Here is a 24888-nt window from a genome sequence, read left to right on the forward strand (position 1 = left end):
GGAAAAGGGGGCAGGAAGAAAATAGGCCTCCCCATAAGGAAGCCATACGGCGCTCTCTCCAGATTGACAGGCCTCTGCCTTTTGATCTCCACGCATTGCGGGCCCGGTGTTTACATGAAGAGCAACGCTGCTGGGGAAAGTCCCTCTCTTGATACAATAAGGCCCTCTTCCTCTACAGCTTCCTATTTACAGTATAGAACAAATACACAAAGGGTTTTTTAAATAAGCAATGGTCACAGGACACTTCAAAACAACCAACTCTCCTTGCAGGAGAAATCAGGCTGCAGCATTGGGCCGGCTTGCTTGATGGGTTTTCCACGGCATGGTGGTACCTTTAGAAATAAATCTAGAGACTCAAAATAACTCTTCTAGGCTTATAAGAGACATCGCCTTGCCGACAAAGGTCCGTATAGTTAAAGCCATGGTTTTTCCAGTAGTGATGTATGGAAGTGAGAGCTGGACCATCAAGAAGGCTGATCGCCGAAAAATTGATGCTTTTGAATTATGGTGCTGGAGGAGACTCTTGAGAGTCCCATGGACTGCAAGAAGATCAAACCTATCCATTCTGAAGGAAATCAGCCCTGAGTGCTCCCTGGAAGGACAGATCCTGAAGCTGAGGCTCCAATACTTTGGCCACCTCCTGAGAAGAGAAGACTCCCTGGAAAAGACCCTGATGTTGGGAAAGATGGAGGGCACAAGGAGAAGGGGACGACAGAGGACGAGACGGTTGGACAGTGTTCTCGAAGCTACAAACATGAGTTTGACCAAATTGCGGGAGGCAGTGGAAGACAGGAGTGGCTGGCGTGCTCTGGTCCAGGGGGTCACGGAGAGTCAGACACAACTAAACGACTAAACAAAAACAAGGCTTATAAGAACAGAAAGAGAGTTTGCAGAATAAGTCCAGTGGCCCATCTGAGCCAGCATCCTGCTCTCACAGAGCCTAGACCTATTATTATTATTATTATTATTATTATTATTATTATTATTATTTATACCCCGCCCATCTGGCTGGGTTACTCCAGCCACACTTGGTACTCCCAACAGATACATAAAAGAACAAAGCATTAAACATTAAAAATTTCCCTAAACAGGGCTGCCTTCAGATGTCTCCCAAAGGTCAAATAGTTGTTTATTTCCTTGACATCTGACGGGAGGGTATTCCACAGGGCAGGCGCCACCACCGAGAAGGCCCTCTGCCTGGTTCCCTGTAACCTCACTTCTCACAGGGAGGAAACCGCCAGAAGATACTTGTGGGAAACCCGCAAACAGGATTCGAGCAATAGAGGACTGCTCCTCAGAAACATCGCTGCCTCCAACCATGAAGGGTAGAGGATAGCCATTGTGCCTAGTAGCCATCAGTAGTCCTCTCCTACATGAATTTATTCCATCTAATTCTCTTTTAAAGCCATAATAATATTAATAATAATAATAATAACTTTTATTTATACCCCGCCCTCCCCGGCCAGAGCAGGGCTCAGGGTGGCTAACACCAGTAAAAGTACCGTAAAAACATAATAGGAAAAGAAAAACCAATTTAAAATACAGTTTAAAATGCGATTTAAAATGCAGCCTCATTTTAAAAGTAGCCTATAGATTAAAACCATAAAGGGAGGGAAACATAAGGGTCAGACTGAGTCCAAACCAAAAGCCAGGCGGAACAGCTCTGTCTTGCAGGCCCTGTGGAAATATGTCAAGTCCCTCAGGGCCCTAGTCTCTTGTGACAGAGCGTTCCACCAAGTCAGGGCCTGTACTGAAAAGGTTGGTGGCCATGACTGCCTCATGAGGCAGGCAGTTCCACAGTTTAACTGAAAGATCTATTTCCCCATACGAGCCCAAGATGGTGCCTGAACATTATCCTGGATTCCCTTCACTAGGTATCCAGCTTGTGGCTGGATGCACTCAGTGGTGCTAGGCAAGGCGTTCCCGCTCTCTCTCTCGCTCTCCAGAGGCAAAGTTGGCAGGGGCAAGGCGTCCCGTCTCTGAAGCAAAGTGCCAGCTGTCATTCCCTTCTGCCATTTCCTGTCTGCCAGGGCTCCAAAGGCAGTAATGACGCCAAGCTGGGGAATAAGGGGCACAGGAAACGAAGAGATGCCCTTTGGATGACGACAGCCTGGGAGTCAGAGAGGACGGGAAGAAGACTCAGACCCGTAAGCTGGGCCAAGAGACAAAAGGCCCTTTCCTCCCCCTAAAAAACACAACCACACAGGACTTCCTTTCAAAATTCGGTACCAACTCCACCACTTCCCGGTTTCTGAATCAGAGGCAACACCCACCTAGTCCAGCTCTAGAATAATATATGCATATTTATATATTTACAGCTGTAAAGTTAGTAAGATGTACCAATCGACGAAAAGGTAATTTTCAAAAACCTATTTTATTCTCTTGTTAATTATGCTGTTTTAAATGTGCATTTTATATTTGACTTCACTTAGCAATGTTTGTTTGTTTGTTTTGAAATGTTTAAGGGTTTTTTTTTGTTAACTTTGTGTTAAATATGTATTCTGTAGTTGACCTCCTTTGTAATCTTTTGAAATCTTTAAGATAATATTTTAAGCTTTATGTTAATTATGTTGCTTTGACTGTATGCTCTATATCTGACTTTCTTCAGAAATGTTGGATTCGGGATTGTAAACCACTTTGAGATTTTTCTTAAAAATATAAAGCGGTATAGAAATGAAATAAATAAACAACAACAACAACAACTGTAACTGAGCAAAGCACAGAGGTTGTTTGCAAGGTTTTCTAAATGGCTCAGGACCACAATACCTCAATGACCGCCTCTCTCCATATGAACCTACCCGGACCCTGAGATCATCCTCTAAGGTCCTTCTTCATGTTCCTCCTCCTCAAAAGGTCTAGAGGGCAGCAACACGAAAACGGGGCCTTCTCTGCAGTGGCTCCCTGTCTATGGAATGCACTGATTTATTAATATGTAGCATTTATAACCCACCTTTAAACTATTTATGCCCCACCAAATTGCACATCCCTCGCAGCTGCCTGATGCTTCATGACCCTCTTTCCATCCCAGAACAAATTGGACGGAGCACAAAGTCGCTCAAAAACAAACTGAATTTTTTCTTCTTCTTCAGAACACACACAGATACAAGGTGAATCTTGGAGCCTATTCACATTCCTATCCTGTACATGAAAAAACAACAACCCAGCGTATTGCCAATAAATTTACCTGCCAGGTTAGGATGACCAGAGGCAAGATGCTCTTTATCCTTCTACAACACCTGGCATCCACTCAGGTCCCATATGAGAAATGACAATCAATCAATCGAGACAACTGGACATCTGGAGAAACATATCTGATTACAGTCTTTAATACGCATCACAAACCGGTTTTCTAAGTAACTTGAAGCTGCTGCTATGCCTTTTTCCAAGAAATGACAGACTAGCTGCTATTGTTGTTGTTTATTGTATTTTAAATTATGCTTATTACATGTGAAAAAGCAATAAAATGCATTAAAAGAAAAGGCTGCGTCATCTGCCACGAGACCAGAGTCCAGGGAAATCTAATGCATATCAGGCTTCCCTTGAGAGGGCCATCTTTAGCATCTGCACCACCGGGGTGCAAAGATCCGCCCAGCGCCCCCAAATTTAGTTAATTTCTTGGCATTGTAGGGGAGGATGTTAACAGACAAGACTGTAAGTTGTTTTTATATGCAGTAACGGCAGCAAGAGTACTATTGGCACAAAAAGGGAAGCAAGAAGAATTACCGACGAAAGAACAGTGGCAAATGAAATTAATGGACTATGCAGAATTAGATAAATTAACAGGAAGGATTCGAAACCTGCGGGATCAGAGATTCTTAGAAGACTGGAGTAAATATTTCAACTATTTGAAAAACAACTGTAATAAGCAGATTACGCTAGTAGGACTGCAAGAAGTTCTGTAAGGAGGATTATATGAAATATTGCAAGGAAGACTATGAAGAGAATTATTAGTTAATGATAATTAAAAGTAATAGAGAAATTAAGAAATGCAGAATAAGTGATAAAGAACGGAAAATCTTCAGAGGTTGTTGACGGAAGTCTAAAATATTGTATAAGATAAGAAGTTATGTTAACTGACTGTTGGAAATGATATGTTAAAAAATTAATAAAAATGTGTGCCTGTGTATATATACATACACAAATAATTTAGTTAATTTTGCATGCACAGCGCCGCTGAGAACATCGAGTCTGACAAGCGCTGCCATTGTGAATGACAAGCGCCGCGTCTTTTGTAAATTATTTCGTAACAGGTCAATAGTTAAGAATTTAGGCAGCTTCAGCGGCAGGAACCTGGCACCCCCCAGAATTCGGCGCCCAGGTGCCCCGCACCCCTTGCACCCCCGGGTTAAGACGGCCCTGTCTCTGGATGAAAGAAGTGAGACAAGTCACTCTGGTGCAGAAGGTGGCGATTGCAGTTTCCATCCTCTAACTGTGACAGAACTGTATTGCTAACCAGAATAAGGGGCAGTTGGATGTGCCACCCCTAAATCTAGAGTGTAAGGACTGGGCTGGTTCCACAGCCAGCCAAATTTTCCACAGAATAGACAGGAGCAGCACTGACAGAGCAAACGGCAAAGCTTGGGGAGAGTTTTATGGAGAGGGAAGAACTAAGCTGCGGTTTAGATAATATTAGATAAACACTTTTTCCATCCCCAGACCCTGTCCATGTTCCCCAGCGGCTCATCACTCAGAGGGGTGTCATGGGTTCAGCGCCTTCTCAAAAACTTTTTACAGCCTCTGCTACTGGTGGGTTAACTTGTTAGAACCGCTATGCGTGGCAGCTTGGGAAAAACGGACTGCGAAGAAAACGAGACGAAAGCTTCCATCTGCAAAAAACCAAACAGGGTTGTGCTTTACAGGCTGGGATAGCAGGGATGAAGCAAAGCGTTAGAGAAGAATCGGGGGAAACGGGTTTGCTGATTTCACGAGCCTGCACTAAACTTGGAACAGCCTTGCCAAAGATAATGGTATTTATCGAAATGTTGCAGGGAAGGAAGAGCAGTGACTGTACGCTGAATGCATCAGGTCCAAAGGGAGAAGAGCAATTATCCTTCCCCCCCCCCCAAAAAAAAAATCTTCATCAGATTTGCAGATGACTCCAAACTGGGAGGGGTAGCTAATGCACCGAAGACAGAACAGCAGGATTCAAGATGTCCTTAAGAGATTGGAGAACTGGGCCCAAACTAACAAAATGAGTTTCAATAGGGACAAATTTAAGGTTCTGCACTTAGGCAGGAAGAACCAGATGCACAAATATAGGGTGGGGACACCTGGCTTGCTAACAGTGCATGTGAAAAGGATCTAGGGGCCTTAGTAAACCACAAGCTTCACATGGCCCCTACCAACTTTACAGTTCTATATTCTATAAGTTAACAGTGTGATACAGCAGCAAAAAAGTGAATGTTCTTCTAGGCTGCATCAGCAGAAGTACTGTACAGTGTCCAGGTCAAGAGAAGTAATGTTGTTGTTTAGTCATTTAGTTGTGTCCGACTCTTTGTGACCCCATGGACCAGAGCACGCCAGGCACTTCTGTCTTCCACTGCCTCCCACAGTTTGGTCAAACTCATGCTGGTAGCTTCAAGAACACTGTCCAACCATCTCGTCCTCTGTCGTCCCCTTCTCCTTGTGCCCTCCATCTTTCCCAACATCAGGGTCTTTTCCAGGGAGTCTTCTCTTCTCATGAGGTGGCCAAAGGATTGGAGCCTCAGCTTCAGGATCTGTCCTTCCAGTGAGCACTCAGGGCTGATTTCCTTCAGAATAGAGAGGTTTGATCTTCTTGCAGTCCATGGGACTCTCAAGAGTCTCCTCCAGCACCAAAATTCAAAAGCATCAATACTTCGGAGATCAGCCTTCTTTATGGTCCAGCTCTCACTCTCAGTAGCACTGCTCTATCTGCCTCGTTCAGACCACATCTGGGATACTGTTTCCATTTCTGGGCACCACAATTTAAGAAGGATGTTGACAAGCTGGAATGTGTGCAGAGGAAGGCGACCGAGATGATCAAAGGTCTGGAAACCAAGCCTGATGAGGAACGGTTGAAGGAGCTGGGAATGTTTAGCCGGGAAAAGAGGAGACTTGAGAGGAGATATGAGAGCCATCTTCAAATATCTTAACCGCTGCCATAAGGAAGATGGAGCAAGCTTGCTTTCTCCTGCTCTGGGGTGCAGGACTCTAACCAATGGCTTCAAGTTATGAGAAAGGAGATTCCGACCAAACACCAGGAAGAACTCTGGAAGTAAGAGCTATTTGACAGTGAAACGGACTCCCAGGAGAGGTGATGGACTCTCCTTCCTTGGAGGTTTTTAAGCAGAGGTTGGATGGCCAGCTGTCATGGCTGCTTTAGTTGAGAATCCTGCATTGCAAGGGGTTGGCCTAGATGACCTTTGTGGTCTCTTCCAACGCTATGATTCTATGATCCAGTTCACCTCAACACATTTTCCAGTGTTTTGAGCCCTCCCACTGCCCACCACCAAGGCCCACCAAGTTTGGAGAAGGCCCATGTGTCTCAATAGCTGGGGAGCATTTAAAACAGTGACCCTTATTGTTGTGCTGGGCCCAGGTCCAGGTCCAGTCAGGAATCCAGGGGTTCCGCTAGGAGTCAGACTGACAGGGCCAAGGCAGGACACGAGGCAGGAAACCAGGTAAACACAGGTACAGGATCTCAGGCAGGTTCTGGCAAACAGCAATGTCACTCCCGCAACCTGGGGCGGGGGCCGACAGCTTTTTATCTTTGTCGGGGTAACGGCTGGTCCTGATGCCCCGGTGACTCACCTCCCTGTTTTGCCTGAAGGTGAGCACTCCTCCTGCCAGTACTCAGGCCTCTCCTTCTCTCAGACCTTAGTCTCTGCAGCTTGGGAGACGTCAGTGGGTTACTAGACCCAGAGGCCGCCTCAGCCTCCCCTGACCCAACCGGTAGTGGAGCAGCTGTAAGTGATGGCCCAGCTGAAGGCAACGAGGTCATCCCTGCATCTGGAGCCAGGGCAGGCTCAGGCCCCTGACTCGACCCAGCTGGTGTTTGTTGCAGGGGAACCTGTGCAGACTGGGGCTCTTCAGGATCAGGCCCCAGACTTGGTTCAGATGCCGCCTGAGGCAAGGGATCTGGTGCGGACTGAGTCTCCTCTGGTTCCGAGTCTGAGCCCGAGTCCCAGGCCATCACATTGTTCACCTCCTGCCATCTATCCCTCCTTCTCTCCTCTGAATGGGAAAGGATTATGTCAGGGAACTGCCATCGGAGCCAGAGGCGGAGGCAAGGCTCCCAAGCGATGCTGGAGAAGGGCCCAGCAGGAAGAGAGGCAGCTCATCGGCTGGGGAAGGAAATCAGCGTAACACCAGGGATAAAGGGGGCAGATGGGGGAATCGGCGAGGGGGCTCCAGGACTCCTCACCGGAGACCAGCGGGGAGAGCACGGGTCCTCCGCTTCCCACACCCACCCTGCGCAGAAGACTTCCGCGCAGGGAGAGTAGGCGGAGGCTTGGCGTCAAAGAACTTCTTTGCTGGAAGAGGTTCAAGAAATGCCCACTGACGGATTCTGCCAGCGACTGAAACAGCCACGAAGTGAAGGGCTATCCAGAGAGAAAAGGTTTAACCAGGCAACCTAGCCAGGAGTGGCGGCAACTTACGCACGAGCAACCCCTATAACCATTACAGATTAGTATGGCCCAACGTCTAATTTTTGGCATGGAAGATTTCGCCTCCCCCCGAACCCACCCAACTTGCACAGAGACAAGTGCTTTTTTAATAGCTCCTAAAATATCACTGCAAAAACCTCATCATTTGGTAATGGGTTGTTTTCGAGCCGCGTCCATGGAGGGATCCTGAAATGGCCACAAAGGCTTAAAAGGCCTCTATTGGAAAATTAGTCATGACTCAGAGAAGCATCGTTTAAAAGAAAAAGAAAAAAAGGAGACACTTTAGGCCATTTTGTATCCCAGACGATTACTCCAAGCTGTGCCTTTGCACGCGAGGGGGGGGGGGGAGGCTGTTGACTGGTCCCTGTACACAAACACAGAGCTATAATGGCTGTGTTTGCACATCACACAGAACCATAGTGGATCATAGTTCATAGAATTGTAGATTCTAAGGTCATCTATGTTGCGATTACACTGGTGGTCAACAAAAGAGGTTCAAAGACTGTCTCAAGGCAAATCTAATTTTTTTTTAGTATAAACACCAACAACTGGGAAACACTGGCCTGTGAGTTCTCCAATTGGAGAACAGCCTTTAGCAAGGGTGTCCTGGGCTTTGAAGACACACGAACTCAGGACGCAAGGGAGAAATGTGCTAAGAGGAAGGCACGCTTGGCAAATCCACACCGTGATCAACTCCAGCCCGGAAACCAATGTCCCCACTGTGGAAGGACATGTGGATTCAGAATTTGCCTCCACAGTCACTTACAGACTCACTGTTTAAACCGTGTTTATGGAAGACAATCTTACTCGGCTACAAGGGATCGCCGAAGAAGGAGGAGGAGGAGGAGAAGAATCCTAGGAAGAGTCCCAAGTACCATATAGAGAAGAAATCCAGCCCTTAGGACTGAGATTCTGCACTCTTCTTTTAACCTTCCCTAAAACTAAAAACCAGCATCTTCCTTTCATTGGCCAGCTATTTATTTATTTTTTTAACCCTCTCCCTCCCTGATGCCTCAAATTCATTGTTCTTCAGACAGGTCCTTTTGGATGCAGCGCTCTGGTTCTCAGACCTAATCCTTCTCTAGACAGCGTGCATAGGCAAAAAAATAAAATAATAAAATAAAGGTGCCCGAGGCTGGTGGCGGATCAGCAACAGGCATTTTTGAAAATGTCAAACCACAGGGTGGGTGTTTAAAAAGAAAGAAAGAAAAACCATCACCACCACCACCAACAAAAAGTAGAACGGGAAGGAAAAGAACAAGAAATGTATTTCTTGATCGGCATTTGGGGGGGCACACCCCAGAATTCCCAACAGCTGGAACTGACAGAGAGTTGTCTTCCAAGGACGGGAGAGGAAAGGGCCAAGTCTGAGCTAGTCGTGGTTAATGACGTCTTTAAAGTCCTGTGATAACATTTAGAACAGTCATGGCTCCTCCCGACCAGAGAAGAATGGGAAACCAAGCTGATGGAGTTATGTATGAGTTATTTAAACCACAGAGCCTAGCACTTGCCGATCAGAAGGTCAGCGGTTCGAACCCCCGTGACGGGGTGAGCTCCCGTTGTTCGGTCCCAGCTCCTAGAATCATAGAATCATAGAGTTGGAAGAGACCACAAGGGCCATCGAGTCCAACCCCCTGCCAAGCAGGAAACCTAGCAGTTCAAAAGCACAAAGTGCAAGTAGATAAATAGGTACCACTCCGCGTGCTGCTCTGTTTTGCCAGAAGCAGCTCAGTCATGCTGGCCACATGACCCGGAAAAACTCTCTGCGGACAAACATCGGCTCCCTCGGCCAGTAAAGCGAGATCAGCGCCGCAACCCCAGTCATCCGCGACTGGACTTAACAGTCAGGGGTCCCTTTACCTTTACCTTAGGCAAACTAAGGCCCGGGGGGCCTGCAGTCAGTCTGGGAATCAGTGTGTTTTTACATGAGTAGAATGTGTCCTTTTATTTAAAATGCATCACTGGGTTATTTGTGGGGCCTGCCTGGTGTTTTTACATGAGTAGAATGTGTCCTTTTATTTAAAATGCATCTCTGGTTTATTTGTGGGGCATAGGAATTTGTTCATTTCCCCTCCCCCCCCCCCCCAAAAAAAAATAGTCCAGCCCCTCACAAGGTCTGAGGGACAGTGGACCAGCCCCCTGCTGAATACGTTTGCTGACCCCTGATTTAGGAGACCACTGTAAGCAGATGGAAACACTGGCAAGATTCTGATTTCACTTATAGTGTGACAATTATGGAATATATGGACTGATTTGACAGAGTATGGCAAAAAATGCAGTTTTAAATGTTTAAAATGGGACTCCAGTGAGGGGAAAGTCCTGAGATGCGGAGGAATCTCTGTATATTGATATGTATTTTTTTATTTTTCATATAACTTTGTATTGCAAAATCAAATAAAAATGAATTTCGAAATAACAGTCACCCCAGAATCCTGGGAGGTGTAGTTTGTTAAGGGTGCACAGAGCTAAAATTCCCAGAGTTCCCTGGGAATGAGTCTGGCGGGTCCTAGTTTCACTCAGTTTGTAGAGCATCATCATCATCATCATCATCATTATCAACAACACCTGAATTTGTATACTGCTCTGTGGTTCACAATGTAAAATCACAACATGAAAACCACAATATATATATACAGTGGTACCTCAGGTTACAGACCCTTCAGGTTACAGACGCTTCAGGTTACAGATGCTTCAGGTTACAGACTTCGCTAACCCAGGAATAGTACCTCAGGTTAAGAACTTTGCTTCAGGATGAGAACAGAAATCGTGCTCTGGCGGCGCGGTGGCAGCGGGAGGCCCCATTAGCTAAAGAGGTGCTTCAGGTTAAGAACAGTTTCAGGTTAAGAACGGACCTCTGGAACGAATTAAGTACTTAACCTGAGGTACCACTGTGTGTGTGTGTGTGTGTGTGTGTGTGTGTATACAGCAGCAAGCCAATAACCCCTAGGAAAACACATTGAACAGGGCATTGGATGCCGGAGCATGAGACTCTTAATCTCAGGGTTGTGGGTTCGAATCCCATGTTGGGCAACACATTTCCGCATTTCAGGGGGTTAGGTTAGATGATTCCTGCGTTCCTTTCCAACTCGACGATTCTGAGATTGTTAAATCACCCTGGGAAGTGTAGTTCCTTGAAGGGGGCCTCCTAGAAACTCTCAGCACCCCCAAACAAACTACAGCTCCCAAACCTCTTTGGGGGAAGTTGTGGCTGTTTAAACGCTTACCGTGAACGTGGCCGGAGGGGGGGGGGGGACAAAATCTCTCCTTGAACCACACGCACCTTTAGAAATCTCCCAGTGTGGCCTTCCCCCCTCCTAAATCACCTTGTTTTTCTAAAGACTGGACCCCCGAAAAGTCACTCTCTCTCCTTGCCTAGAAGGCATTGCAATCCTGCGATCGCTGATCACACCCAACCAAGTTGAACTGAGGCAGCTCCTCCTGCTCAAAGGCCAGCGATCGTACATCTTTCAGAAGCGTTAGTCAGAAGCTCTGAGTCACAGCATTTTGGACAGTAATTTTTGGGAGTTGGCAGAATGGGAGCAAGCTATCTGTCAATGAGCAGCGGCAAGGAGTATTGCTTTTCGGAGAGTGCCCTCTGCTGGACTTCTGGACGTATGACCATACTGCAGGCATCCCAAGTCGGAAACGAAAACCGTTCAAACAGTCCATCTCCCTCCGCAGGGGGACTCTGGGAATTGTAGCTCTGGGTAGGGAATAGGAGCCTCCTAGCAGCTAACAAGCACCCTTAAGAAACTACAGCTCCCAGAATTTTTCAGGGGAAGCCACAGCTGTTTAAAGTGTTACCATAGTGCTTTAGATGTATGGTCTGAATCTGACGTATAGATGGTATTTAACACCAGCTAAACTTGCCAAGGGACGCAGGTGGTGCTGTGGTCTAAACCGCTGAGCCTAGGGCTTGCCGATCAGAAGGTCGGCGGTTCGAATCCCTTCGATGGGGTGAGCTCCCGTTGCTCAGTCCCTGCTCCTGCCAACCTAGCAGTTCGAAAGCACGTCAAAGTGCAAGTAGATAAATAGGTACCACTCCGGTGGGAAGGTAAACGGAGTTTCCGTGTGCTGCTCTGGTTTTGCCAGAAGCAGCTTAGTCATGCTGGCCACAGGACCCGGAAGCTGTACGCCGGCTACCTCGGCCAATAAAGCGAGATGAGCGCCGCAACCCCAGAGTAGCTCAGACTGGACTTAACTGTCAGGGGTCCCTTTACCTTTACCTTTAAACTTGCCAAAAACTTGCAGGAGGCAGTGGAAGACAGAAGTGCCTGGCGTGCTCTGGTCCATGGGGTCACGAAGAGCCGGACTCGACTAAACAACAACAACAGAGTTTGAAGGGACCACGAGAGTCATCTAGTCCAACCCCCTGCAACGCAGGAATCTCTTTGCCCCACGTGGGGCTCGAACCCACAACCTTGAGATTAAGAATCTCATGCTGTTACCAACTGAGCTATCCTAACCTACCAGAAAATAAAGCACTGGAGTAGCATATTTACACACAAGCGTGTCAATAAACGACGTTTTAAATACGATTTCAATCATGATCCTACCTGAATTCTGTATTTTGAGGTTGGCTCTTTGGTGTGGATCTCGCTGTCCTTTCACGGTCAGCTCCCATTTGCCTCGGAAGAAAGTTCAAGCAGCTGCTCCCCTTATTCATCTCCGCAGGGTACAAGGGCACAGCTTTCCTTTCTTCAACTGGGCGTCTTTCGGACATCAATTTGGCGAATGGGCCTTCGATGCTTTGGGCTGAATTTCTTGCCCCTTCCCCGCCGGCATTTGTGTATGGGCCAGTCAGGATTGTGGATGAATAGTCCTTGGTTACGTCGATGGAACGGCCGAGGTGCGGAGAAAAGAGATTTGTAGATGGCCTGGAGATTCCTGCCCACTCCTGCGAATCCCCCATTGGCGCGGCCAAACGGTCCCCGGTTTCCTTTTCCTCTCCGGGTTTAAATGTTCTCCGGATTCCAGATGGTTGTTTCGTGCGCCGTCTTTTCAAGGAGTCCTGAAATAAATTGTCGAGAGAGGAGAGCGGTGGTCAAAGCACGAAGCATTTAATCTCGGGGTTATGAGTTCGCAACCCACATTGGGCGAACAATTCCTGTATTGCAGGGGTTGGAATAGAAGACCCTTGGGTACCCTTCCAAAGCTTAATAATAATAATAATAATAATAATAATAATAATAATAATATATTACTTCACATAAAGTATGCACAATTGCCCCTATGACTCTAAAAGAGAACTGAATGTAAAATACATACACGGTAAGTAGAATTATTACTGATATTCTTGTGCTAGCATCAAGACTCATTGCTCTTGGTGGGATTTGCTGTTGATTTCAATGTTCCCCCTGAAAAATACCCTCTTAAAGAAGACAGGCAGGCAAGCCCCAAGACTACATCCTATGGAAACCCATAAGCAGAGATCGGGCAACGCATAGATTCTGGAGCAACCCCAAGCTCCTTTTCCCACATTGGTTAAGGTTGGTCGAATCAAGTGTATTTAATAATAATAATAATTTATTATTTATACCCCACCCATCTGGCTGGGTTTCCCCAGCCACTCTGGGCGGCTTCCAACTGAATATTAAAACAATACAACATCAGACATTAAAAACTTCCCTAAGCAAGGCTGCCTTCAGTTGTCTTTTAAAAGTAAAATAGTTTATTGCCTTGACATCTGCTGAGATGGCATTCCACAGGGCAGGTGCCACCACCAAGAAGGCCCTCTGCCTGGTTCCCTGTAACCTCACTTCTCGCAGGGAGGGAACCGCCAGAAGGCCCTCGGAGCTGAACCTCAGTGTCTGGGCTGCATGATGGAGGTGGAGATGCTCCTTCAGGTATACAGGCCTTGGTACAATTCCATAGGCCTTTATGCACCAAAGCACCCTAAAGCTGAATGTTTTTAGAATAAAATGAGAATATACACACAGCAGTGTTTTTTATGACAGAGGGGTAACCGACCTACGCTTGTCCTTCTCTTCTGTACAAGAGACATTGATAACTCGACTCCTCAAAACATCTAAAAGTGGCCCTAGGATGAGCCAAACAGGATAGCAAAGAATAAAAAAAAACTGTAGAGTTGAAAGGGGCACCGAGGGTCATCTAGTCCAACCCCCTGCAAATGGAGGAATCTCAACACACAGTCTCCCATCCAGTTTGAAACCATGTCAGACCCTGCTTAGCTTTGCAAATGTGCAGTTTTAATTGCTGTACCATAGGGATTAGAATGGTAGAATCTGCCTTACATTGAGCCAGATTCTGGGTCCATGTAGCCCAGAATAGGTGGTTTCTCTTCAGGGCAAAATGGGGCACTGCCCTTCTCCCAGCCAGGGCTCAACACTGTTCCTGTCACCCCCAACATAATGACCCACATAATCATCAATTAGATCACTCAGTCTGTCTCTGGTGGCCAATCAGCTGCAAGTCTGCAGACAAATGCACCCAATGAGCAGTCATTATGTGTTGCTAGGCCCCGCCCCCTTGTCACCTGGTGAAAGCCATTTTGTCCCAAACAATTACTTTCCCTCATAGGGAAAGCCTGGGTAGGTCACTCACTGGAACCCAGATCTACCTCCATTAACAGCGCATACTTAAAGAAAACAAGAGAGATTGTTGTGGACTTTAGGGAATGTAAATTGAATATTCAGCCACTCATTATTGAGGGGAAGTACGTGGAACAGGTCTTGATGTTTCGATTTCTGGGAATGGAGTTGAGAGATGACCTAACCTGGGGAGAAAACAGCAAAGACCTGATGAAGAGAGCACAGCAGAGGTTATAGTTCCTGAGAATCCTCTGGAAAAATAATCTCTCAAAGGACCTGTTGATGGCATTTTACCATTGTACTGTTGAGAGTGTATTAGCGTATGGTCTGTGTGTGTGGTTTGGGAGCTGCACAGCCAGGGAAAAAACAATGCTGTCAAGGGTTGTAAAGACTGCGGAGAGAATAATTGGGTGCACTCTTCCCACCTTGGATCAAATCTATGCTTCCAGGTGCCATAAGAAAGCTGCAGAGATAGCGCAGGATAGTGCGCACTCCGGAAATGATCTCTTTCAGCTTCTGCCTTCTGGAAGAAGGTACAGCATTATAAAGACTAGGACTAGTCGCCTGAGAAACAGTTTCTATTCAAATGCGATTTTGGTTTTAACTGCAGTGTAAGGTAGTCTCTATGGGAGTATATTGTATTTAATTATGGGGTATCAGAGTTTTTAGGGGTTAGCCAGGCTGGGATGGCTGGGATAGCAGGCTTGTTGGTTTTTGAATGTCTGGTGTAGATTTTCAATTTCGTTGTTCTGTATGGGACAATGACAATAAAGATTGTTGTATCATATTGTATCGTATAAAACCCCCAACTCAGTCCTGCACAACCCAACAGGTTTGCATAGAGGTAAAGGTAAAGGGACCCCTGACCATTGGGTCCAGTCGTGGCCGACTCTGGGGTTGCGGCGCTCATCCCACTTTATTGGCTGAGGGAGCTTCCGGGTCATGTGGCCAGCATGACTAAGCCACTTCTGACGAACCAGAGCAGTTCCCTGAAACACTGTTTACCTTCCTGCCGGAGCGGTACCTATTTATCTACTTGCACTTTGCACTTTATCTACTTGCACTTGCACTGCTAGGTGGGCAGGAGTAGGGACCGAGCAACAGGCGCTCACCCCGTCGTGGGGATTCAAACCGCTGACCTTCTGATTGGCAAGTCTAGGCTCTGTGGTTTAACCCACAGCGCCACCAGCATAGAGGTAGAGCTATCCTAATCAACAAACCATCTGCTGCCTTTTAAAAGATGTGGCTTTTATCCTTCCACAGATTTGTCCCAGCACTTTGGCTCTTCAGATAAACCCCATTCAGGTGACTTTCACAACTGCCTTGGAAAGATCCATGGCTCAATGGGAGAACATCTGCTCTATCCAAAGAAGGTATTGGGTTTCACCCCCAACATCTGCAGGTAGGATTGGGAATGTATATCTGGTATATGTATATCTGAAACCCTGGAGAGTCCCTGCCGCTCAGTGTAGACAATATGGAGCTATGTGGACTAATAATAAGGCAGCTTCCTGCTCCCTCCTAAAATCAGAGGTGGATGATCGGCAAATACGTCCGTTTGGCTTCTCTCATTTCCTCACTCTTCCAGCCTAATTATCTTCAGTTCTCGACATATCTACATCAGTCTGCATTGCTGTTTAAAAAGGGGAAATGCAACAGCGTTTTTGTGTGAATTTCTTCTACAACACACACTTCCTATGCCATTTTGTCTAATTTTGAAGGAGGGCTGCTTTTTTCCAGTTCCCATATTGTTTCAGGAAGTACGAATTTGGGAATTTAATTTAATTTCTCCCTGGTCTGGGGAGCCCAGCTAAGGAAGTCCCTGTCTTCAGGTTCTGAGGAAAACACCAATGGCCTGAGACGACTCTGGGCTGTTGTTTTTTTTGCTATGTTTAAATATTTTCCAATGCTGGGGTTTTCTTGTTCTGTTTACATACCTTAAAATGCAAAATTTTAAGACCAGCTGTCTTGTCAGAAAGGTGGTACAGAAGTGCAATAAATATTTTTTTTATATAATAATAAAAATAACAAAATGTTTAGAATGAGAGCAAATAACCTGTGGAGAGTTGACTGGGGGGGCCGCCATCGTTCCTCTGCCACATAGACCACCGCTCCTGGCTTGGGGTTGCTCCCTCGTGGCATTCAAAGACAGCTCAGGTGTCCTCAAGCCCCCATAGTGATGGCTCGCCGGTTTCTCTCCCTCAGAAGGTGAGCTGGTCTCAAATGCCGTCCCAGTCTTGCACTTTTCGCTTTTCTTGTGCAGGTCTCGCTTGGGGATTATTTCCCCATCGATCTCGTAGCTGCAAGGACACAGACGCAAGAAAGTCTGTCATTTATACTACCTGAATGAAGTTCATGGACCACTGATGGTTCTACAGACCAGTGTACTGGAAGAAGCAAAGATCACCAGTGTGGAAGCAATGATTCTTCAACATCCACTTTGTTGGACTGGTCATGTTGTGCGGATGCCTGGTTATCGTCTTCCAAAGCAACTACTCTATTCAAAACTTAAAAATGGAAAGCGTAATGCTGGTGGTCAACAAAAGAGGTTTAAAGACTGCCTCAAGGCAAATCTTTAAAAATGTAGAATAAAAAGGTAAAGGGAACCCTGACCATTAGGTCCAGTCGTGGCTGACTCTGGGGTTGCAGCGCTCATCTCGCATTATTGGCCGAGGGAACCAGCGTACAGGTCATGTGGCCAGCATGACTAAGCCGCTTCTGGCAAACCAGAGCAGCACACGGAAACGCCGTTTACCTTCCTGCCGGAGTGGTACCTATTTATCTACTTGCACTTCCACGTGCTTTCGAACTGCTAGGTTGGCAGGAGCAGTATAAACACCAACAATTGGGAAACACTGGCCTGGAAGCGCTCCAGTTGGAGAATAGCCTTTACCAAAGGTGTCATGGGCTTTGAAGACACTCAAACTCAGGACGCAAGGGAGAAACGTGCTAAGAGGAAAGCATGCTTGGCAAATCCACACCGTGATCAACTCCCACCCAGAAACCTGTGTCCTCACTGTGGAAGGACATGTGGATCCAGAATCGGCCTCCACAGTCACTTACAGACTCATTGTTAAAACTGTATTTATGGAAGACAATCTTACTCGGCTATGAGTGATTGCCAAAGGACAGACCACAGTATGGGAACAGCTGCCTGGAGAGCCATGGAGTCGAATAGAAGCACACTTTGGTTTAGAAACTCTGTCTCATGGTTTGAGCAGGCATGAATGTCATTTCAGTGAGCTTTCTCTCTTCCGTTCATCAGGCATAGAGGCATAAATAAAACCATAATATGACAATGGAGCCACCAGTGACCTTGCTTCCAAGGAAACCAAGCGCTCTGGGATCTCTTACTATTCAGAGATTGGGGTATGCACAAGCACTATAGTAATAGGAAGGCAGTATATTGCGTTGTTGAGCTGGGGATATATGTTGAAAACCATCATGAATCTCGACAAGACCTAAGTACAGTTTTAGGAGATCGGCAGGTGTGGAGGACTTCCTGGTCCTGAATGGGGTAAGTGTGCCCCTGAAGGACCAGGTATGCAGCCTGGGAGTCATTTGGGACTCACAGCTGTCCATGAAGGTGCAGGTCAATTCTGTGTCCAGGGTAGCTGTCTACCATCTCCATCTGGTACGCATGCTGAGACCCTATCTGCCCGCGGACTGTCTCGCCAGAGTGCTGCATGCGCTGGTTATGTCCTGCTTGGAGAATTGGAATGCACTCTATGTGGGGCTACCTTTGAAGGTGACTCGGAAACTGCAATTAATCTAGAATGTGGCAGCTAGACTGGTGACTGGGGGTAGCTGCCGCGACCATATAATATCTTCATGTTTCCAAGCACAATTCAAAGTGTTAGTGCTGACCTTTAAGCCTTGGTCCAGTATACCTGAAGGAGCGTCTCTACCCCCATTTTTCTGCCGGGACAGTGAGGTCCAGCACCGAGGGCCTTCTGGCGGTTCCCTCACTGTGAGAAGTGAGCTTACAAGGAACCAAGCAGAGGGCCATCTCGGTGGTGGCGCCTGCCCTGTGGAACGCCCTCCCATCAGATGTTGGGGAGATAAAGAACTACACAAGTTTTAGAAGACATCTGAAGGCAGCCCTATATTGGGAAGTTCTTAATGTTTGACCTTTCATTATGTTTTTGTATGTGCTGTAAGCTGCCCAGACTGGCTAGGGAAACCCAGCCAGATGGCCAGGGTATAAATAATAGTATTATTATTATGACTATTTATCATTAACTAGGTACCACCCAGCCCTAGTTATGTGGCACCTGTAGGAGTGAAGATCATCCAGTAGTAATAATAATAATTTATTATTTATACCCCACCCATCTGGCTGGGTTTCCCCAGTCACTCTGGGCAGCTTCCAACAAAAGATTAAAAATACATCAAAACATCAGTCATTAAATACTTCCCTAAACAGGGCTGCCTCAAGATGTCTTCTACATGTCAGATAGTTGTTTATTTCTTTGACATCTGATGGGAGGGTGTTCCACAGGGTGAGTGCCACTACCAAGAAGGCCCTCTGCCTCGTTCCCTGTAACGTCACTTCTCGCAGTGAGGGAACCGCCAGAAGGTCCTCAGAGCTGGACCTCAGTCTGGGTTGAATGATGGGGGTGGAGATGCTCTTGCAGGTATACTGGGCCAGTCCGCAACTGGAACAGACCTCTGAGTCCAGGCATTCTGTAAATGCACACAAGGCCTCACTCCTGTCAGCAATTGTGCTGCAGCATCCGTGCCTCAGTTGCGTGGACAAAGAATGGAGAGAGATTTGTGTGTGTAGAAACTCCTGACCTTCCTGTGGCTGGAATCACCTGTGCAAAGGTCAGAGTCACATCCATTGCTCCACCCACTAGCCAACCTGGCCCCACCCAACACCGGTATGTGGTCCCTAGAAGGATCGCCAAAAGGGAATGCAGAGATGAAAAATGCTCTCCACTTCTGAATTACACCAAGAAGATTCATCTGTAGCGACATTTCTTGGCCCAAGAAAATGGATTAAGAATCAAAGCGCTTATCCGTACCTGAAGGTCTCGGTTTTGATTTTTCCAGGCCCAGTTTGCAAGTGGGCGTCTTCATCAGAGAGGTAATTCTTCAGGACAGTCTCCTCTGTGCAATTGGGCTGGGGGAGCTTCTTCCGTGGGGCTGGCGGGCTCCCCTTAACGCCCTTGGAGCCGCTCGTACGCTCCAGAAAATAGCTGGCCATGACTTCAAGGAGGGTTTTCAAGGGATTCTCCCTTGCCTGCAACAGAAGAGCTCAGCTGGTTAGAGAAAACCTCTGTCTTTCATTGAACCATTAACTGAGATATGTGCACAGTGGAAGTGGCTTCAAGACTACCAGTTCAACGAGCTCAATACTGTCTACACCAGGAGTCGGCAAAGTTTTTGTGGCTTGGGCCGGTTCACGCATGTGCAAACACTATTTCTGGCGCTACTTCCGGCACGGAGGAGGCGTGCGCAGGTTCCCACTGGCTGCAGGAGCTACCTGTTAAGTTGTGGGTGAACATATCAGACAACACAGTGATTCTTCAAACAGCTCTTGTTTATTCACAGGCCAGAACAGAACTGAACTGAAGGGTTCAGTCAGCCTGCTTATATAGAGCTCCACTACAACGTAACTGTAACAATTTTGTAAAACTATCCAATCACTGAACGTCACTTTCGATCCCTTATTTGCATAACTATCTACAGTATCCCCCTGCTGGCCCAGGGTGAGAACTTCAGTACATAACACTACCCTTCTTCTCTTCCCGTGGTTCATTTTACATATCATATACATCCCTGCATATTTTACTATAACCACCCAAATCCGTTTTCCACTTTCGCATCCATCAAAAATTATTTACTCTGTTGAATTTATCTTAATGATGCCAGTGTTTTCTGCTGTGTACAGTTATTTTCCATATATTCAGTAAATGCTTTCCAATCTTCTTTAAATGTATGTTCCTCTTTCTGTCTTATTCTATATATTAAACCTGCAAGTTCTGCATATACTGTCAACTTAAGTTACCAACCCTTTTTAGGTGGGACCTCACTCACTGTCTGTTATGTACTGAAGTTCTCACCCTGGGCCAGCAGGGGGATACTGTAGATCGTTATGCAACTAAGGGATCGAAAGTGACGTTCAGAGATTGGATAGTTTTAGAAAATTGTTACAGTTACATTGTACTGGAGCTCTATATAAGCAGGCTGACTGAACCTTTCAGTTCAGTTCAGTTCTGGCCTGTGAATAAACAAGAGCTGTTTGAAGAATCGCTGTGTCATCTGATATGTTCACCCACAACTTAACACTGTCCATTTATGGGCAAACAAAACACAAACTGCAGTTTTTGCACACATAAATAACCTTTTCTAACACCTAGGAATTTCAGTCTGGGTTATCCTCGATGAAAAGGACTCTGGTGTGTGTGTTTTTTGGAAAAGTAGTTTTAAACATTTTTTTCAACTCATTATAAATCATTTCCCAATACACTTTTACCTTTTTACATGTCCAGCGAGTTCCGTAGTTTATCTATGGAACGGCTGGCCTCATCTCCACCCGCTCTCAGGTTTCCAAAGGATCTGGGGAATTTTGTACAGAGGATTCATCTTCTCACCTTGTTTTGCTTGCACAAAGACTGGAGCTGCAAGACATTTCGCAGCTCGTTTCTGTTGTTGATGCTGAGAGCTGTTCGGGGCAACTCTTCATCCATCACAACAATGGTTTTCTTCAAGCACTGCGGAGGGAAGAGAGAGGACGGACGTGGGGCTGTGCAGGATAGGGACCTCTCCCCATCCTGTCTTAACAGTTCAGGACAACTTGTTGATAAAGTTCCTACAGAAAAATACTATCCAGTGAAGTTGGCATAGCACATAAAGATAAAGGTAAAGGGACCATTAGGTCCAGTCGTCGCTAGGGAATATTTGCATTATGAACTGTATAAAATCACTATGTGGAATCTGACCCTATTGAGTCGTGGCAAATCCTGAACGGACCCATCAGGAAAGGAATATGAGCTCCGCAACCCCATAGTTGCCTTTGGCTGGACTTAACCATGCATGGGTCCTTTACCTTTTACCTTTTAGATATCCTTGCCAAAGGTTACCATAAAGGTAAAGGGACCCCTGACCAATAGGTACAGTCGTGACCGACTCTGGGGTTGCGGCGCTCATCTTGCTTTACTGGCCGAAGGAGCCAGCATACAGCTTCTGGGTCATGTGGCCAGCATGACTAAGCCGCTTCTGGCGAACCAGAGCAGCGCACGGAAATGCCGTTTACTTTCCCACCGGAGCGGTACCTATTTATCTACTTGCACTTTGTCCTTTCGAACTGCTAGGTTGGCAGGAGCAGGGACCAAGCAACGGGAGCTCACCCCGTCGCGGGGATTCAAACCGCCGACCTTCTGATCGGCAAATCCTAGGCTCTGTGGTTTAACACACAGTGCCACCCATGTCCCTGGCATGGCACACAGGGGCATGCAATAGGATTCTGTGCATAAAGCAAAGGTTCTCAACCTTTTGGTGTCTGTGGGCAGATTTTGAGTTTTGGAAGCAGGGTGGATTTGATTTACAGTGATACCTCAGGTTACATACGCTTCAGGTTACAGAATCACTAGTCAATAATACTTGATTTAAATCATTTGTCTTACAGAAAGACTCATTCTTGCTAGTATAATCTTAATATTTACAACCAGAAGGAGGTTTCGTTTTTGGAGTAATAAATTTTCAGAGTAGTTTTTACAGTTATATCGAAAATTACTGATTTGGTTAGACTATTAGAAATACAAAGACAGATAATTATGAAACCATTGTGAGGTTTCATAAGTTAACTGTTTATATTTGGACAACTTTTCTGCTGTACTTTATTGGAAGGAGAAAAATAATCATTTCCTTAACAACCATTTAAACAATTTATTTAACCAAAGCAATATCATTATAGCATATGTATCCATGTTTGTTAACTGATGTGGTTAAATGTTTTTTTAAAAAAGCTTAGACTGAGTTTTAGCACACATGAAAAACTTAAATCCTTATTTCCTGATTACTAGCCTTTGGACTATAATGTAACTTAAATAGAAAACTATCTTTAGAAAGATTTCTCCTCCAAAAGCATTTAATTAAAAAAAAAAATTTAAAATCCGATTTAAATTTAAAAAATCAACTTTTAAAAAATTTATTTATTTTTTAAATCATTGATTTTTATCTACCCTGTTTGGAAGAAAGTTTGCGGGTGTTTACAACCCTATGCCTCTCTAGTGGGTCAGGATCCTCACCAGGGCTGGATCATGAGGCAGTGCAGGAACCATATTGAAGCGATAAGGTTAGCTGCTTTGCAACTTGTGGTGGGGGAAAACAAACAAATAAACAGAACTGATACAATGCAAGTGAAATCATATAGCTTTGCAAGGCTGTCAGCAAAACCAATTCCCCCAGACTTCAATTTCTTTAAAACTGTGACATTATGGCAGGGGACAAAGCTGTATTGTAACTTTTGGGTTTGTTTGGGTTTTTTTGGTGTGTTTTTTAAAAACCATTTTTAAAAGTTATATGATTTCATTTGCATTGTATCAGTTCTGTTTGTCCCGTCCCCCCCCCCCCCGCCACAAGTTGCAATTTATTTTTTAATTGAGCTTGCAAGCTGCCCCCAATGATATGAAGTGGGGGCTAAGCATGTAAATAAATGCATAAACAAACATAAACAAAGGATGCGGAGGGTTGGACTAGATGAGTCGCTTCCAACACGGCAATTCTATGATTCCGTGAAACTAATAAGATAAATAATCCAGGCTTGAATTAGATGTGTGAAATGGATATGGGTCACAAAAGCAGACATGCATTTTTAATATTGGAAATTCCTTCTCTGTCTCTTTCTCGCCGACTCTGCAGCTTTTAATGGATAAAATGCTACAAGCGGCCAAACAGATGACTTTTAATAGCACCTCCTACCGGGGAGCTCTCAATCCCTTTCTCCCCCTCCATTATTATTTTTTAATGTTATTTTTAAACAGAATAATAACTAGCACGGCTTCATTGCTCGGGAGAAACACCGTGCGCTTTTTCTCTCTCCAGTACACATCCGTTCAACACAATCTACTGTCTGTTTTAACATTTGGACAGCCTTTTCCTATCAAATTGGGTGGAAAAAACCTCATGTTTCTGCTTCCGCGCTCATGGGAATCCCAAGTGCATTCTGGGAAATGTAGTCCTCGTGGTGGGTGGCAGAGAGCTTGTTGTTGCAGCTTGAATCAAAGCCATTCTCATATATGTTTATATTTATATATATGTACACACACACACACAAGCACTAATTTCCCCAATTCCCAGCAAAATATGGGGAAAGCAAAAGGAACGTTTTAAGCTTAACAAAATGCATTGCTATTTTCCCCCCTTCCCAAAGCATCGTAAAGCGCGCATGCACTGCTCTCCAAGCAAGATCGCAAAGCTCTTTATTTTTATTATCCTTTACCTTTTTGCTGAGAAATTCTCTCACCAAGGAGGCAGCCACCTCTTCCAGGAAAGAGGCTTCCATTGCAAAACTCCCAGAGCATGCAAAAAAAAAAGGGAGATCTGCGTTTGCTGCCTCAGTTTAAGGACCGGGAGAGGGAGAAAGAGAGAACGCCTTTGTTTTGTGCGCCTGGCGAACTGCAGCTGCACAGCTTCCAGGTCTCCATCTGCAGCCCGGCTGTTGCGTTGCCGTTGGCAGGTTGCCGTGGCAATGGAATCGTGGCCCGGAGAGCGTTCGCAGCGCCCCCTGCCGCTCCTGCGGGGGCAAGGCACCCGGCGCGGCGAGGCAACTCACCTGGGCGCGCACAGGTAAGCGCTCAAAGCAAGGTACTCAGCGCGCCGGGCACTTCGGAGGGACCCAGCCAGTGCCGGATTTACCTGCGAGAGTTCCAGTTGGAGAACAGCCTTTTCCAAAGGTGTCATGGGCTTTGAAGACACTCGAACTCAGGACGCAAGGGAGAAACGTGCTAAGACATGGGTAGGCAAACTGAGGCCCGGGGGCTGGATCCGGCCCAATCGCCTTCTCAATCCGGCCTGCCGACGGTCCGGGAATCAGTGTGTTTTTACACGAGTAGAATGTGTCCTTTTATTTAAAATGCATCTCACAGTTTTTTGTGGGGCATAGGAATTCGTCCATTTTTTTTTCTTTCCAAAATATAGTCTGGCCCCCCACGAGGTCTGAGGGACAGTGGACTGGCCCCCTGCTGAAAAAGTTTGCTGACCCCTGGTCTAAGAGGAATGCACGCTTGGCAAATCCACACCGTGATCAACTCCTGTCCCATTTGTTTTTTATCTTATATTTTGGAAATGTACATCCATTTTTTTCTCCTTTAATTCTTTGGGGGGCCCCCAAGAGAGTGGGGCCCTAAACTATAGCTGGTTTAGCATCTTCTTCTTTGGCAATCACTCGTAGCCGAGTAAGATTGTCTTCCATGAACACGCTTTTCACATTGAGTCCATAAGTGACTGTGGAGACCAATTCTGGAACCACACGTCCTTCCACAGTGAGGACACAGGTTTCTGGGTGGGAGTTGATCACGGTGTGGATTTGCCAAGCGTGCCTTCCTCTTAGCACGTTTTTCCCTTGCGTCCTGAGCTCGAGTGTCTTTAAAGCCCATGACACCTTTGGTAAAGGCTGTTCTCCAGCTGGAGTACTCGCAGGCCAGTGTTTCCCAATTGTTGGTGTTTATAGTACATTGTTAAAGATTTGCCTTGATACAGTC

General features: G+C 46.0%; 1 protein-coding gene across 1 annotated transcript in view; it reads right to left on the minus strand.

The window, feature by feature from the left end:
* Nucleotides 1-23862, minus strand: part of MINDY4 (MINDY lysine 48 deubiquitinase 4) — a 97639-nt gene extending 73777 nt beyond the window's left edge. The window contains exons 1-5 of the mRNA XM_083704073.1: nt 23628-23862; nt 20779-20898; nt 19207-19424; nt 16236-16479; nt 12185-12639 (exon numbers count right to left, since the gene is read on the minus strand). Of these exons, the coding sequence (XP_083560199.1) occupies nt 12185-12639; nt 16236-16479; nt 19207-19424; nt 20779-20898; nt 23628-23690 (1100 nt within the window). The 5' untranslated portion in view covers nt 23691-23862. The remainder of the gene's footprint in view (nt 1-12184; nt 12640-16235; nt 16480-19206; nt 19425-20778; nt 20899-23627) is intronic.
* Nucleotides 23863-24888: the final 1026 nt, after the last annotated feature.

The sequence above is a fragment of the Podarcis gaigeae genome (genome assembly GCF_964106915.1).
Source record: "Podarcis gaigeae genome assembly, chromosome: 12".
In the NCBI taxonomy this organism is placed as follows: domain Eukaryota; kingdom Metazoa; phylum Chordata; class Lepidosauria; order Squamata; family Lacertidae; genus Podarcis; species Podarcis gaigeae.